A 17402-nucleotide genomic window follows, 5' to 3' on the forward strand; every position below is an offset into this window, starting at 1 on the left:
CCGTCGTCTCCTCCGGTAATACCCTCAGAAAACGAGACCAAAGATGTCTAGAAACTTTTCAACATACCGGTAAAATTAGAACAATCAATTTTATTTTAGGTCTCGAGCATGCGAGATAGGAAATTTCAATATACGATACTCAGTCATCTGACATTAAACAAAGTAACAGAACGGCGAAATTGACAGAATTGTTTTGGTGTTTCAAGACGATCTTTGATCTTCAATTAAAAGAATAAATAAATCAAGATTATAAAGGCCGATTTTTCAATGGAGTTTGAGCTTAGATTAAACCTTTATTTAGCAGGTCCAAAAAAATTTAAGGAAAACATTTTTTGGATATTTAAATGAAATAAATAATGTCTTCTGAGTGCAGTTATATTGTTTTAAAAATATTCATTTTAAAAACATTTTCAACGATTTTTATCATTTAGTAGCAAAAATCGAAACTACTAAGACGAACAGAACAAGTAACCAGATGTTGCTTCAAAGCAACAATAAATGCGTCTTACATTTATCATTTTTGCATGTAGCTCATGAGAAGTCGATGTTGCTTGTGAGAGTAATATTATCAAAAACATTTTCATAAAGAGTTAAAGTTTCAATCCTACTTAAACACATTTTGTTCAAACACCGAGTTCAAACTTAAATTTAAGTTCAATCTACTACAGAAAAATCGGCCCCAAGTAGAGTTAAGTAAGAAAAACTAACTAAAAGTTAAACACGTGAAAGATTATACAAATCAAATGAAAATAAATTAAATTGTGAAATGAAACGAAATCCTGTTATGTATCCAATATTCTAAGGCAAATGTTAATTATACAGTTGTATCGTAAAATAAACTTATAATCAATCGATATTTACTCAATAGAGATATAAAACAGGTTCTGAACAAGTTTATCTTATTAAAATGGTCTTATCGACTGATAAATTAAGCTATAGTAAAAATTTAACATTGATGTAATACGGAGAAAAGCTTGTGCAGAAACTAGTTTCTACGCCTGAGAGTGAGCGTAATATATTATAGTGTAATATAATTGACAGATCCCCATGTGAGAGACAACAAAAAGAAAGTATTACATAAAGGTCAATGTTACGGGCCCGCATATTACGCAAACTGAGATTTATTCGCGTTACCGCATACGTACAGTATTTAATAATCGGTGGTGAAAGGAGCGTGTTAGGTCTGCGAAATACGTAATCGAATGCGAAATGCAATAGTTCCATTTGTTGCGAGCGCTTGTCGTCTGATAAATCGATAAGTGCTGTATGAAATGTCAAAGATTACGCTACGGAACGAATGTGTCTTACGACATAAAAGCACCAGCTGTTACGATGCAAGAGTTTGATACATCGTCGATACTTTCCCGAGATATTCGCAGACATGCTCCTCTGTAGTAGCATCCCTATTATTTTAATCGCTTGTCGTAATTACGATAGTGGAAATTACGTTAGCGTTTTACATGCAAGCCCGCTGAATATTTTAGTTTAATGTCCTTAGATTCTCTCGCAGAAAGGGCATATTTTGAATTTCGCAGGGGAGCGCGACGGAATGTCGGGAATAATGTGCAAAACATCGGCGGAAATTTTCCTTCTTCTATCATTGACAGCAGACAAATAACGAGTATTTCGTTTGACAACATACGAACGTCAAGCCTGTCATGTGCAGTACGAGGCTAGTGATGGTATAACGTAAGATACGTAAATACTCGAGAATGCACCATTTCTGACGAATGCGGTCTTTATCACGATTTCCAAGCGTCAGTGGAGCGTAGCGCGTTGTTTTAAAACAACATTTCTGCGAATCGATCCGTTGCCATATGACGTAAACGTAATAAAATTTCATCGCGATTAGTTCGGTGCTAAATTAACAGCAAAATCCGTGCGTTGTTTCACGGTCTGTAAGGCGAGCTGTTTCGTGCAAGCATTCTCGTATCGATTTGTGATGATGTCGAATGGATTCTCAATTATTGTTAAAAAATACTAGCGCTCGATTGCATTTTTCTTACATAAAACTCGTATCTTGCATAAAGCTATGCATCCTTTTAAAAGAACTAGGCGAGAACCGGTTGCAAGATCGAGTGAAAGTGTTCAATTAGCAAAAGCGTATTGAGTACAGCTATGAGATTCTAAGGTGGGATTCCGCCAACATTTGGCTTACCGGCAACGAATCGGATACTGCAGTTTCTGACGTGCGGCTCTGTCGTGAGCACCTTTTTATTCTTGCGCGAATCACTGCCTTGATTCCCGTGTAATAACGTACTGTCCTAAGTAAGTTTGTGTTATCTTGTTATCGTAAGAAATTCGATCGATCATTGGTGCCCTGAGAAAAAATCTTGAAAATTTATTTGTGGAATATAAAGCTTTTTTCTATGAACTTACAATAAAATTAATAATAATAAAATATTAATTTCACTATTATTAATAAGACATTAATTAGACATTATTCAGACATTAATAAGATATTAATTATTAATTGTAAAATAATATAATAATAATAAAAAATTAATAATAAAATAAGAAAGTTAATAAGTTTATTCTTGTGAATAAACTTTATATCCTTTATATCCTTTATATTTTTATATAATAATAAGTTTATTCTTGTGAGTAACTTTATATATTTATATAAATAAATTTTCAAGATTTTTCTTCTCAGTGTGTGTAAAAGTGATTATTTTTTGTGGAAAATGATTAATCTTTTCGCGTTATTACATTCACGTGACTTGACAAAAGCGTGTCATAATTAAATTCTTTTTAGTAATCAGTTAAATGTTAATTAAGTTTGCCTCAAGTAGCGTCTTGAGACAAATTAACTTGTAAATTTCTCTGAATCTAGAAATTGAGTTTGTGCACGGCAAGCTTCGTTCTGTCGAATTATTCATGTATAAATCTTGTCGGTCAGCCAAGGATTTAAATTTCGTTAACAGTGAGATTTCCGTATCGTAGATATTTATCGTTATATTATAACCGATGTTTTTAGAATATTGAAATAACGGAGAAAACGAATGATGAATATCGATATAAACGTAAATAAAAAGAGGAATGTTGCAAGCAAAGCTCGAATTATCGATGTTTCTCGGCAAATATGCGCGTCGTATAAACACTTTTGTCAAAATTCGCATTTATTCGTACCTCCCGAAACTTTACTTGATATGAAAAGTGGTGTAGTTAGTTATTAATTGAACTATACCGAGGAGTGAGTAATTTAAACTTTGTCAGAGACCTGATACGAGGACGCGCTGCGTTTATGCAGCCCGAGAGAAGTTGGAACACAAAAATACACGCAAATTATAAAACTTATCAATTTTCCAGTAGACAGACGTTTATGAATAAGCATGAGTGTACCGTAGGATAAAAATCGGAACAAACGAGAAAAGTTACAAATAACATCGATTTTTACGATAAATGTTAATCAATGCGCGTATTTTTTGATTAAGCGAACTTTAACATGTCGATACTTTGACTTGTACCAATAATCGTTAATTAGAACTTGTCCCGCCTGAGATATTCGGATCTGAAGTTCAAGTTAGATTTGAGTCTTCTGTTTAAATCATATGACAACATGTTACATGTGATATTAAATTTGTATTCGCGATTCAGCTGAAAAACTCACATTTAACTCTAGATTGAAGCCCAAATATTTTCTAAGGTAAATTTCACGTAACGACTATTAAGAAAGAGATGCCATACTTGAAAACTATCAACTACACAAGTACTGATTTCTTTCTGCAAAATTTACGTCGTATTGATTGCACAAAATTACAAGTTCTTTTACACGATAAAAATACGTACAGAAATCAATCAGAGCGTAGTACTCAGTACGTGACGAAGACGACCAAAAATTTAAAAATCGATATCTCGGATTGCCAATTAGAGTAAATATTTACTTAATATAAAAGTTTTCAACATATGTGTTTGCTCAGGAAAATTGTAAAGAATATTGCTGTACCTTTACAACTGAATTTAGAAACTTAAAAATGCACGAAAAGTTTGCAAAAAAATATATATATATGCATAGTTATATCTATATATATATATATCTATATATATATCTATATATGCATAGTTGCATTTTCCGTTAATACTGAAACAAAGCAATACACATTTATATCAGATTTACATATATATAAAACACATAAAAAGAAGTAGTATAATCGTGACGAGTTAATCACCTTTTACATGATCGACATTTTTGGTGTTTGTCATCCATTTTGACATTGCTTTAATACGGACCTTTGTGCTTCACAATGCACATGTCCTATAATTATTAAGAGTATGTGTCTCTACTCTCGATTACTATTTCTCTTAAATTTTGTCACACGTATTTCCGCGTTGGACATCGAAATGGAAGAAGTGAAGCGAGAAAGATGCGTCTCGTCAAACACATCGTGATTTTGTTCACGCTTGTCGTATTTTCTTCGATCCCCGTCCTCGGATTTCCGGACGGTGCGCCGGTGGATGCTTGCGTAAAGCCACGGCCTAATCAACCCTACCACGGCGAAGCGCGGTCGCAGCCCTTGAACACGAGCCCTTACAAGATTGTGGCCTCGTCGGCGCAATACGGACCGGGCTCTCAGATCACAGGTAAGTCCAATGCGTAACAGAAACCGTATTCATTAGCTGCGTTCAACAGAGAAGGCTGTTTTGCAATTGTAAAATTCGGAAGTCTACGTACTCTTAATCGTAATCTCTAAGAGCATACACCAATCAAATTGCATACACAAATCGAATTTTACAACAGTTGCAAAACAGCTTTTCTTGCTTTGCAACTGCAAAGCGCATCTGTTGCAAGATCTTTGTGAATTCAGTCCTTTAGTGGAGAAGGGCTTTTTCGTAAGAAACAATCGAATTCACGAAGATCCACAACATATTTTACTAGATACCTGAGCTGCGTTCGGGGAGACATTATTTGGCGCTAAAAGCGTGTTCTGTCCTTGTTACTTACTGAAAGTTGAATAAGCTTTTAGACAGAACACGCTTTTAGCGCCAAATAGCGTCTCCCCGAACGCAGCTCTGGTCTTTATATCACAGTAATTTTTTTATCAAAGTGTATTTTATATACAAAAACTTTTCTTTATAAATCATATCGATATAACGAATTATTTCATGCAATAATACGACAAACAATAATATAATCTTTCGAAACAAAACACGCTTTTATTCAATGAGAAATTGGCAATATTAATTTGTTGTGTTGTAATTTATACTTACACGTAGTAAATTAATAAGCTTTTGCTTTTATTTTTTACGAATACTATAAAGAAAGAAATATAGAGTTTGAGAGAACATATTATAATTAAGATTATAGTGTCTGTATACTTTTATATTACTGTTGAAACTTTTGAAATGAATATCTACAAATAATCAATTTCTATGCATCTCATTTTTACTATAATTGAATCACTGCGCAGAGGGATAAGGATTATATCTGGATATCACGGAATACTGATGATACCCTATGATGATATCCAACAGCAGAGAGAAATCATGTCGCACGAGCGGCGAGTTTGCATCGCATGTGCGCGTCACGAGCCAGTTTGTCGAGTTTCCGTCAAAGAAGCTTGCGTTTTGTCCGACGCAGCACAATCGAATCAATCAGCATCGCAACCGTGAAATGCGCCGAACATCGACAATGATGCATTCTGTTAACTCGAATCGGCACGGCGAAATCGTGGAACAATAGCAAATTAGGAGGACAAGGGGATGCGCGCGCGCGCTTGCGTGTCTTGCGAGCGTGAAAGGGAGTAGCTTAGCAAGGGTGTGATTGAAACACGAATGTCATTTATCCGCGAAGAGAGCTTAGCTCCGTCTCGTGCCGCGTGAAAGATCGAGACCGTGGTCGGTCGAGCCCGAAGTTACATATTTATGCAAACGCGAAGCTCGCAGAAAACTCGCCCGCTCGCTGAGGTATGCAAGTGCACCGACCGCCGACAGAGAGAACTACGGTTCTTTTCCGGCGGAAATTAAATTCGAAGAAAGAATCTTTCCTAGACAACTTTTCCAGAGAACTTCTCTAAACTCGTTTTCTCACGGCTTTCAGAAGAAGTTGGAAGCAGGACAAGTATAGCTCGCGCTGCGTGCGCGCTTCTGCAAAGACAAAAGGGAAGGAACAGAGGAAACGCAGTGAGGAAAGGAACCCGGTTAACATAGACTGCAAAATAGCGATGAACTTAGCTCGTTATATCGCTACAATACGCGGAGATACGCGGAGATTCGTTCCAGCCGAATCTCAGTCAGACGCTTAATGAATTCTATTTTACTATGGTGTCTGTTTCGTTGCTTGTCAATTGGATATCGATATTAATAGATGCGGGACAAGTCTCTGCGCGGCTTCGAGTCTACGAAAGCTTTTATAAAGCTCAATAAGGCACGCCTTGTCGAACTTGGTCGCGGTCTATAAGATTCAAGTATGTCGCTGCGACTTGAGGCAAGTACTAGATAAAGGCAGCCTTCTTTGATGCAGGGTACGTCGAAATGTGTGGTATCGATCGAGATATAAGGATGCGTGCGTGCGGGTGTATGTATGTGTGTGTACGTGTCTGCATTGAAACAGTACAAATTTCTCGAAAAATTTGATGCAGAAATATAATTATTATTCCACATTTAGTAATACCATCTATGCGTTCCGAAGATCAAATTCTCGCCGGTTGTATCGCAGTTTCTTATTTACGTGTATTGCACTCTCTTGAAGTGAATTAGAAATGTTTTTGATTGAATCAATAAAGGAAAAATCAACATTTTACCAATAATCAGTGAATATTCACTGATTTTCTCCCACTTTACTACTTTATCTTATTTTTCACTGATTTTGACCGGTGAAAGAAAGTTTTTTACTGCAAAATCTGCACACTACTCGTTATACGTATACAGATCCAACTTTCTGTATTTTTGGCGATGGAACCGATTTCCATACAATTTGCATGCAATGACACTGTCTGTATTTGCAAACTGCATCAATAATAGAAACAGTAGTCGCTATTATCGACTGATTCTTTCAGCGAGATTTTACTGATTGCAGTGCTACATTTATAATAGAACTACATTTATAATGAAACTACCAGTTATAGGCACAACATCAGTGAGGAACACGCTGATTGTACCTTGGAGAGAGTTTTTCCCAACATGTAACGCAACGCCGCTTGTTATTGTTTTAATGCATAGGATGATAGGCAATTCAATGACACAAAAACAGGATAAAATCTGAATATACAGGGAGAAAAGATTGTAGCAAAAATTATGTTAAGATTATGTTACATTTCATAATATTTTCCGTAAAGTTGGTCTGTAATGATATCATAGTATAAACATTACTATATAGAAATAGTTAATTTGATGATTTTATATTTATATATACTGAACAACAGAGCACACATAAAGAACATGCAAGTAATGTTCCAAATTGAACAATGCCACAATTATTGTAACACACATTAATAATATATTTGTATTTAATATTTCTAAAAAAAAGAGAGATTCCGAAACTTTGTTAAAAGATATTTTTTATCGCCAATTTGCAATATCATTTAATATGTATTCAAGCATTGAGTCTGTATTATTAGGTAATTAGGACATAATTTGTTTTTCAGTTCAATTTTTTCTCATTAAAACTACAATTGATATTTATTGATTATCTTATTTGCTATTATTCCTCGGTCACTGACAAATCAAAGTTTTGCGTAAACGTTTTTTTTTTATACTAATGTCACATTAATTATTTATTAGCAAAAATATAAAACTAATGGTGCTTTCTTATTAATTCGATCATTAGAACATTTACTTTAATTATAATAATTTTGTAGTAAAAAGTCAAACATACAAAACATTTTTTTACAAGAGAAAATAATAATTTCGATCATAATTTCTGTATAATCCAAGATTACGGAATTTTGTTGCAATTTTTATTGCACTATTTTCTCCGTCAGATTTCGGTAACGAGTTCAACGATGTAATCCCAACCAAAAAATAAATAAAAAGCCGACAGTTCTGCATTCGTATATTCGGCGCAGATTTGTATCACGATATGAAATATTTTGTATTCCATTCATTTTTATCCATATCATTTCGCCTGAAAATTCTGACAAATGAGCCACCGCCGCCGTTTACAACTGTTGCTGCCGTTCTTCCTTGATATGAAATCATTTTAGTACACCGATATCGACAGATTCGCGCGCGCAATTGCCTTAAACACGTAAAATTCACGTTGTGTGTCACGACAACAAGCGCTATTTCATCGCGAACACCCAGACGCACACGGGCGATAAAGGGCGCGTCGAATTTTATCCGAACGGATATAACGTGCCTCCACCCTCCTCTATTGAAATTCGGCTCGTCTATTTTCCAGTCACCATCGGAGGCGCCCCGTTCAAAGGATTTTTCCTGCAGGCACGCGATACCGAGACGAACAAATGGATCGGCTCCTGGGCGCAAACCCCGAACACGAACACTCACCCTGAGTGCAGCGCGGTTACGCACGCGGACCCGCACGACAAGGAGCAGGCAACCTTCATCTGGAACGCGCCCCCGAATGCACAAGGCAGCGTTTATTTCACGTGAGTGTGCAATTCTCGTCGTGCAATGGCAAAAAAGCTTCACAATAGATGCGCGCGCGTGAATCTCATGGCGACGCTCCGTAGGCACGGTGAAACGTGTCGCAATCATCGGCAAGGCTGTTTTTTCCCACGTAATTGTTCTCTAATTAACTCGTCCTCTTTTCTCTCTGTCCGTTTCGCGAGATAGAATGTGACTTCAGTTATGTACGCGGTGTTATATCCTAGATGTAGATGCATTTTACGATTGAGAAACGGTTGTATAAGAACTCTGTGATATAATTCCGCGTGGCAATTTTTACACTGAGAGATAGAATATCTGGAAAATAAAAAAGTGTTTATTCAATGGGTACTATATGATAATATATTTGCTCAAATAAAAAATTATTTTCTTCAAATAAAGTAAAAACAGAATAAATGGAATAAATGAGAATTAAATAAACAATTGCTTTGATGAAAAACAGCGGTTTTAGGAAAATATATATTTCCTCATTTGAAAGAAATTTTTCTCTATATAAATATATTATTAATACAAATATATTAATATACAAATATACAAATATATTAATATAAATATATTATTAATACAAATAAAATATGTTGTTAATACCCATCGAATAAATATTTCTTATCTTTTAAATATCTCTTTTCTTATTGCGTATTGTTTTTAAGAAATCATTGTAAAATAGAATATCACGATTTTTCACGAATCACTAATAGATAATCGAGAATTGATATACACAGAGAAAAAGAATATTCTTGTTTGGAATGTATATTTTTCACATATCAATCTTCAAATAAAATTACATAGCGTTAGACGAAAAAAATCTGTGTTCTTATTATTAAAAAATAATTTTCATTAATAGAAGGCACAAAATATTAGATTGAAAATATGATGTTTTTCAATGTGTGTTATGCCTCATATTTTTTCTTCTACTCTATTTTAAATTGATATACTCAAATTAGCAATCATTGTTTCATATATAAATAACAATATGTAATTTAATTAGAAGAATTTTATTGTTTTGAATTTAGACAATTATTTGTTGAATTGAATATAAAGTATATTGATTCAAGTAAATCTTCTCTCATTTGACGTTATGTAATCTTATTTGAAGATTAACATGTCCAAAGTAAAGATATTTTCAAAACAAGACTGTGTACATATTGAAAATATTTCGGTTCGTCTAACTAAGGTATGGGCAAATGAACATTGAACAATTATTTCCGAATGGTCTCCGTAAATCCCTATAAGGGAAAAAGCAGTTTTTTTAAATAGAAAATTATAAAGTTTCCTTAACATTTTTAAATTCAGTTTTCTTTGAAAAAGCAATCCCCGAACTCGCTCTAATTAGAATTAGGCTACCTTCGAATTATTATCAACATTGCACATCTAACGCGTACAATAACACGTTTAATTCTAACAAGCTCATGGAACACTGTTTTGAACGGAAAACCCAGTTAAAAAATTCTTAGTGGAACTTAATGATTTGCACGCGATCTAATCCTAACGCGACCTTTATAGTCGCGAGTAATGAATATTGCGGAGTATTTCCCCCGAGCGCGAGTGCTCATGCGGACGCGCGCATGTTTCGTGGCGCTTCCTAGCGAGTAGTTAAATTTAATAACGGTAGAACGAGTCGCGGATATGATGGACACGCAATAACTCGCGGTCGGCTTGCGATGACGCAGCAGGACTAATTGTACGACATCGGCCGCTGGAAATAATTGTCTTTATCACACTCCGTCGCCCCGTAATCGCGCGTGTACGCGCGCGAGACTCGCTAATAACTCGAATTTCCTGTCGCGGTTTTGCGTTAGAAAGTTTGACCGTGAGCGTTCGTTCAGAACGCCTTGAGCTACGAAAAAGACTCGAGAACAAGCAGGGAGCATAATTTGTTCACTATTATAAATAGCTTCGACGTGTCTTAGCCACGCTGCGCGTGTCCACGCGTGAGATGAGGGCTTTTCTCTCTTTTTTAATAATTTTTCATCAACGTCGGGTTGATATGGTGACTCAGCTGCCGCCGCTCTCCCTCATTTAGGAATTATTTGATGAACTTCACGTCAATTTCCCCTTTATAACGCAATTTCATGATATTAATTATTTTCAATGGAAATAATTTAATGTATAATTTAATGCATAATTTGCAATAAAAATAGAACATTTATCGTATCGGATTTCCCAGGTACAATTATAAAATGAGATTCTATTACTCGATTAAGTTTCTGTTCGTTTTACCTTTTAAGAGAGATTTTATGTTTCCTACAGAAGTGGACTCTCGAAATTCGTCAAAGAATTCGTCGTTAAAATTCAAGCAGACTAAATATACGTGCATGGAAGAGAAAAATATCTCGTTTAGAAAATATCTTTATTTTTGACATGTTAAAATTATTTGTCTTCAAATGAGATTACATAGCGTTAAACGAAAATTAGTTATTCACAAGAAAATAAACATTGAACAATTATTTCCGAATGTCCTCCGTAAATCTTTATAAGAGAAAAAGTAGTTTTTTAAATAGAAAATTGTAAAGTTTCTTCAACATTTTTAAATTTAGGTTTCTTTGGAAAAGCAATCCCCGAGCTCGCTCTAATTAGGATTAGGTTACCTTCGAATTATCATCAACATTGCACATGTAACGCGCACAATAACGCGGCTTAATCCTCATGGAACACTATTTTGAACGGAAAACCCAGTTACAAAATTCTTAGTGGAACTTAATAATTCGCACGCGAATCCTAATCCTAACGCGATCTTTATAGTAGCGAGTAATATTGCGGTGTATTTCCCCCGAGCGCGAGTGCTCATATGTTTATATCTTGTATGATTCAACGAAGAAAAAACCTGTATTCTTATTTTGCAAAAATAATTTTCATTAATAGAAAGCACAAAATATCGAACTGAGAATATAATATTTTTAAATATGTATCATACCTCACAGGTTCCCCTATTCTCTTAAAACTAACATACTCAAGTTAATAATAATTGTTTCATATATGAGCAATGATATATAATTTTATTAAAAGAATTTTATAATCTCAAATTTCAATAGTATTATATTGAATATAATTTCATTTTAATATTGCAAGTTTCATAAGAAGTACAAATATAATTATTTTGATGAAATCTTTTTCCGACATTCAAAAAAATATTTGCATATTCTCAGTCCGATATGCTTTCCATTAAATGAAAATTATTTTTAAATAATAAAAACACAGATTTATCTTCGTTGAGTCATATCAAATATATTCTTGCGAGTAATGAATTTTCGTCTAACGCTATGATCTTACTTGAAGATTAACATGTCAAAAATACGTCAGATATACTCGCAACAAAAATCTCAAAATTCTTTTTCTCTGTGTGTGTAATCGAGCATATATTGATTCAAAGTGTCGTTTGAAACGCGAAATGAAATGAACATATCAAACAAGTCATTACAGCGATGTTTCATTCTTATTTCAGTGGCAGTATATTAAAAGACTACGCGACGTTCTGGGCTGATCTGACCTCACAGGCAGCGCAATAATAATTCGTCACCGTACTATCAGCCGTCTCAGACGTCGACGAAGTGCTTTCGCCAAAGGATAGGTTTTCCACGTTTATACCGAGATACTAAAATCCCCCGTCGTGCATCTCGATATATAACCCGTTGTGCAATGTTTCATCCTGTATAGATTCTGTATTTTTGTACGGTGCACCGTGTCGCAAAAATGCGGTGCACTGAATGTTTTCCCAGTGATAATAAAAAAATTGTCAAGAACACACGCACACGCACATATATGCCTATCTCGTTTACCCGTTGTTGTTGATCGTTATTATTAACACCCCTCTTGTTGCTATCAAACTCTCCCCGGTAGAAATGCATGCAGTTTGCGTAAATATCCTTTTAGCTATTGTCCATTATTAATGTATTTTCATTAGTTACAAAAATATTGCGTAGGAACTGAAAAAAGAACTTGATAGAATCCCTGCCTGAAGCAGTTTATTGTACAACTGATTCTTCCCGAGACATACTATGAGCAATATTAATTCAGTTTTATAATGTGCACGTATTATAATGTCTATCGTGAAAAGATTTAAAACGTATTATTAAAAGAGCGTTAAAAAAAGAGCTTAATACCCTTATAGAAATATCATACTAAGAATCATTGATAATTACTTATTTTCAGTATTAAAAATACTGGATAATAAGTAATTATCAATGATTCTTAGTATGATATTTCTATAAGGGTATTGCGTGAACAATGAATAGATGCATAGAAAAGTATAGAGTAAGAAAACGGAAATAGCAGGAAATATGACATCGAACAATATTAAAGGAATGGCATTCCCTAAGGGGATGCCAAAGAGCACGACGAATTCCAAAAAATGTCGATAACGTCGATACGACTGTCACTAACACGAGTACTCTATGCTTTTCGTATTTCTTGTATATGTAGGTCTTACATAAATATGTGCTGCTTTGTTTTAGCACACTTGGCGGAAAACAACCATACATATGTAGAAATTTCTTCTGCAAACTTCCCGTATATTTCTCAGTTTTAAATTCAGTTGTAAGGATACAGCAACGTAAAATTTCCCTGGACGGAACAAACACGCGTTTAATATGCACAAACTACAGGACTTTTGTATCAGGTAAATATTTATGTCAACTGACAGCTCGAAATGTTAATTCCAAAGTTTTTCATCACATATTAAGCAATGCTCCAATTTATTTTTATATATACTTTAAATGTGTAAAAGAATTTATAATTTTTTGTTCAACTAATAGGACGTAAACTTTGCAGAAGAAAGTCAGTATTTTATCGGTAAAATTTTCAGTAAGTATAGCACCCTATTTAAGAGATACTCTGTGATAGAGATGACAGTCCAAGTTTGATGCAAAAGTGAGCAAAAAACAAACAAAATATATGTAAATGATATAGAAATTCATTGTAACGAGAACATATCAAACTATTCTGATAGCAACGATACAAGTGAAAATTGTCACGATAGCTCAGACTCAGAACCTGATGAAACAGTATAATTACCGCTAAAAGGATATGTTATTTAATGACTGTAAAAGATAATACGTAAAAAAATGAAAAAACACGAGAATATATATAAAAAATTTCCTACTTGACTATGACTTTCATTAGCATTAAAATTTCTCAATTAAAAAGAGTGTATAAAAATGAAATGGCAAACCTGACTAGCAAATTTGATTATTAATCAATTGAATAGCTTTTGTCCCGTTTTCGTTCGGTAATAGCTTCAAATTTTGCGCATCTGTCATATGCAGTAACTACGACAAAAGCGTCGCGTCTTGATCCCGAGTAGTTTTCCTATCTTAATAGCTACTAAATAGAAGTTGACACAACTGTCCGATAGTCGTTCGAAAACCGCATGAAATTTCTGCTAGGACTTCTCTCTCAGAGAAAACCGTAGCATTTATCAGCGTACTTTTTCTCTTGTAACCGGTTTATTTGTTCTCCGGTGTGAAAAAATAACAGTATAAGAAATCCCAAGTGAAAGAGATTCCCGACCCGTCAGGCGCACTTGCGCAACGATCGAGCAATCGATCGAACGCGAATTATGATTTCCGCGGCGTCCTAGAAGAACTCGTTTCACCACGAAATGCCTTTAGAAGAACGTGATTGCATGCTCGAGTCGCTTGGCAAAACTCACGCATAGCATAATGTCAATAAAAGAAAGCAGATGCTAGACGTTTTCGTGTGGCCTTCGCATTTCAGCTTGCAACTCTGGAATCGCTTCGTTGAAATTTCCGTACCGCGAGAAGTATAATATATCAACCGATATTATCTCTGTTTCTTCTAATTATTGGCAAAACAATTCGCAACGTTCAAACTCGTCGAAGAATGCGAGGGGGTTTTTTCCCTTCCGCAAGGAATATATGGAGAGGAATTATGGAGATCTTCCTTTTTATCTTTCCTTTTAATTATTTTCCTTTTTACTAATTATTAGCGAAACAATTTACGACTTCGAACTTAGTCGAAGAACGAAGGAATTATCTTCCATATCACGAAAAGTAAATTCTGTAATTCAGTAAATGTAAATGTTCATTGCAGTAAATATCTAAGGTCCATAATCGTTATTTGAAACTTGTGAGACACTCAAGAGAGATATTCAGATTTAAATTTAGAATTAGGTGAGAATCTTTCAACTAAATCACGATTATAGATATAAATATCACATGTATCATATAATTCAATTGAAGATCTTGGATCTCTCTCTCTCTAACTCTGCATAAAAATCCGAGAATCTCATATGAGACAAGTCTCAGGTGATAACTATCAATACGGACTTTAAAGACATCTGAAAGATATCCTACTTGTTTCAGACAATTTTAAGATGCCTCTGAGATGTATTTTAGACATTCGTTTGAAATATTTCTGAGATATTATCTTCCTTTTTCACACAAATTTATTAGGAAAACAATGCACAACATTAAGTCATCTGATGAAAGATATCCTACTTGTTTCAGACAATTTCTGAATATCTCTGAGATGTATTTTAGACATTCGTTTAGAATATTTCTGAGATATTATCTTCCTTTTTCACACAAATTTATTAGGAAAACAATGCACAACATTAAGTCATCTGATGAAAGATATCCTACTTGTTTCAGACAATTTCTGAATATCTCTGAGATGTATTTTAGACATTCGTTTAGAATATTTCTGAGATATTATCTTCCTTTTTCACACAAATTTATTAGGAAAACAATGCACAACATTAAGTCATCTGATGAAAGATATCCTATTTGTTTCAGACAATTTTAAAATATCTCTGAGATGTATTTTAGACATTCGTTTGAAATATTTCTGAGATATTATCTTCCTTTTTCACATAAATTTATTAGGAAAACAATGCACAACATTAAGTCATCTGATGAAAGATATCCTATTTGTTTCAGACAATTTTAAAATATCTCTGAGATGTATTTTAGACATTCGTTTGAAATATTTCTGAGATATTATCTTTCTTTTTCACACAAATTTATTAGGAAAACAATGCACAACATTAAGTCATCTGATTAAAGATATCCTACTTGTTTCAGACAATTTCAGAATATCTCTGAGATGTATTTTAGATATTTGTTTGGAGTATTACTGAGATATTATCTTCCTTCTTCACACAAATTTATTAGGGAAACAATCCACAACGTTAAATCTTCTCATCGAAAAACCCGACGTTCGTGTGTTCGTGTGTGTGCGCGCGTGTAGCGAATTACGAATTCGCCTAACCCGGGTGTAATTTCGCTCCGACTCCGTAAGTGCTCCCGAGGAACATCGCCGCTGGACGCCACGTCGGCAAAGAGGACAAGCGAGCGGGGCCTCTCGACAGGTCGCCACATCTCGCCGCATCTCGCCGAGGGTTCCGGCATTTCCTCACCGGCTCCCATTAACGGAGCTCAGCACGCTTTTACGTGAGCAGAAGGATCGAGGAGCGCGCGCGAGCGTTACATAAGACTGGCTTGCCGGGTAAAAGTGGGCCACCACCGGTACCCGCGGTACCCGACAAGTCTAAAACTCCTTTTTTCTTGCTCTTGGCACTCGCCGGCTCCGTCGGATCGAAGGGATTGGTCCTCCGCCGGGCGTTTTATTCCCCACGATGGGTATCGACTCTGTTGACACAGATGTCGAATGGCGCGTCAAGCCGACAATTCTTGGTCCTTTGCTCGAACGATTAACGATTAACGACTACCGAGTAATTATTGTGAGAGGCGACAGGTCGCGAATACGCTATCGTGCAATTACTATACGTCAGGCACAGTCGATGATATTCCTCGGACTTGATGCGTTCGATAGATATTGGTATGTGCACAGAAAAAAATTAGTGCTCTTTCTTATTTAACCCTACTGTTGTTGCATGGGATTTTTAAGAAAATATTATATCCAAAATAGTTTTTTCTTATATTTTACATGAACCCAAAAACCTAATTAAACAAAGAAAATATTTAAGTTCTCAACATAAAGATATAAAATAATTTTTTATATTAAGATCTCTCAAGATTCCATGCGTCAACTCGTGTTCGAAAAGTAGCGCGACGATTATAAGGTTAAAACTAATATACTCAAATTTACGATTATTGCGTTTTATGTGCAGGGTGTCTGATGCAAAGTATCCCATGTATATTCCATAAGTGTACATGTAGATTAGATCAAACTGAATAGAAAATTCCTTTACCATTTTGCAACAACCATCAGTAAAATTAATGGTAATTATCGACTATAACGGAGCACATTCCAATGATCTCCATCTTGATATATATTATCAAGGACATCCTTCTAAGTGACATTCAAGAAGTTTCAGCCGTCGTTCGTTGTTTGTTAAAAAATTATTAACAAAAGAAATTCTACAAATAGAATGAAATATTCCGACACTGTATACTAGGGCTGCTCACATTCGTTAAGGCCTACGCAATGTCGTTTGACTTGTAGTATCTATTGCGAACTAAACGTAAATATCAGGAGAGAGAAATGAAGTTAGAATGCGTGATTTGAAAGAGTGCGTGATTCTCTAAGACGTAGGGCTGAAACATGCATGAGAGTAAATGGCAATCACATAGAGCACCTCCTCTAATGCTGAGTCAGCATTAAAATTTTTTGTTTTTTGTAAAAAAAGAGTTTTTATTTTATTATCATACATTCAGTTTCTTTACTTCAGTTTTTTTATGGAAGATAAATGATTACATTTCATGTTAAAATAAAAATTGTTTCTTTATCTCTCTTTGTTAATTTTTTTATTTTTTTAAGACACCTAGAAAAAAAATATCCCCATTGTACCCCACTCTCCCCTACTCCTTTGTTCATTACATTCTAAAGATGACACGACTAATAAGAAAATGACAAAG

The 17402-nt window shown here is 34.8% G+C and overlaps 3 protein-coding genes across 3 annotated transcripts in view; 1 reads left to right on the top strand and 2 right to left on the bottom strand.

Moving 5' to 3' along the window:
* The window catches only part of LOC116848431, a 230144-nt gene that overhangs the window by 166212 nt on the left and 46530 nt on the right, over positions 1–17402 (bottom strand). The window lies entirely within an intron of this gene.
* Positions 1–17402, bottom strand: part of LOC116848424 — a 34365-nt gene that overhangs the window by 7975 nt on the left and 8988 nt on the right. The gene's annotated exons all lie outside the window — the stretch shown is intronic.
* Positions 2146–12307, top strand: LOC116848430 (putative defense protein 3). Its single transcript, XM_032824519.1, has 4 exons — positions 2146–2268; positions 4349–4581; positions 8339–8546; positions 12008–12307. The coding sequence occupies exons 2-4, from the start codon at positions 4365–4367 to the stop codon at positions 12069–12071; spliced, it is 489 nt and encodes a 162-aa protein (XP_032680410.1). The 5' UTR covers positions 2146–2268; positions 4349–4364; the 3' UTR covers positions 12072–12307.

Source organism: Odontomachus brunneus, unplaced genomic scaffold, assembly GCF_010583005.1.
Source record: "Odontomachus brunneus isolate Ranch 3 - 2012 unplaced genomic scaffold, Obru_v1 Obru_scaffold_095, whole genome shotgun sequence".
NCBI classification, from domain to species: domain Eukaryota; kingdom Metazoa; phylum Arthropoda; class Insecta; order Hymenoptera; family Formicidae; genus Odontomachus; species Odontomachus brunneus.

Bases quoted from the DNA above. Each gene is read 5' to 3' on its own strand.
- LOC116848430 (XM_032824519.1), top strand. From the start codon at position 4,365: ATGCGTCTCGTCAAACACATCGTGATTTTGTTCACGCTTGTCGTATTT. The intron at 4,582-8,338 runs GTAAGTCCAATG...TCTATTTTCCAG, and splicing joins ACCGGGCTCTCAGATCACAG to TCACCATCGGAGGCGCCCCG. The intron at 8,547-12,007 runs GTGAGTGTGCAA...TTCTTATTTCAG, and splicing joins CAAGGCAGCGTTTATTTCAC to TGGCAGTATATTAAAAGACT.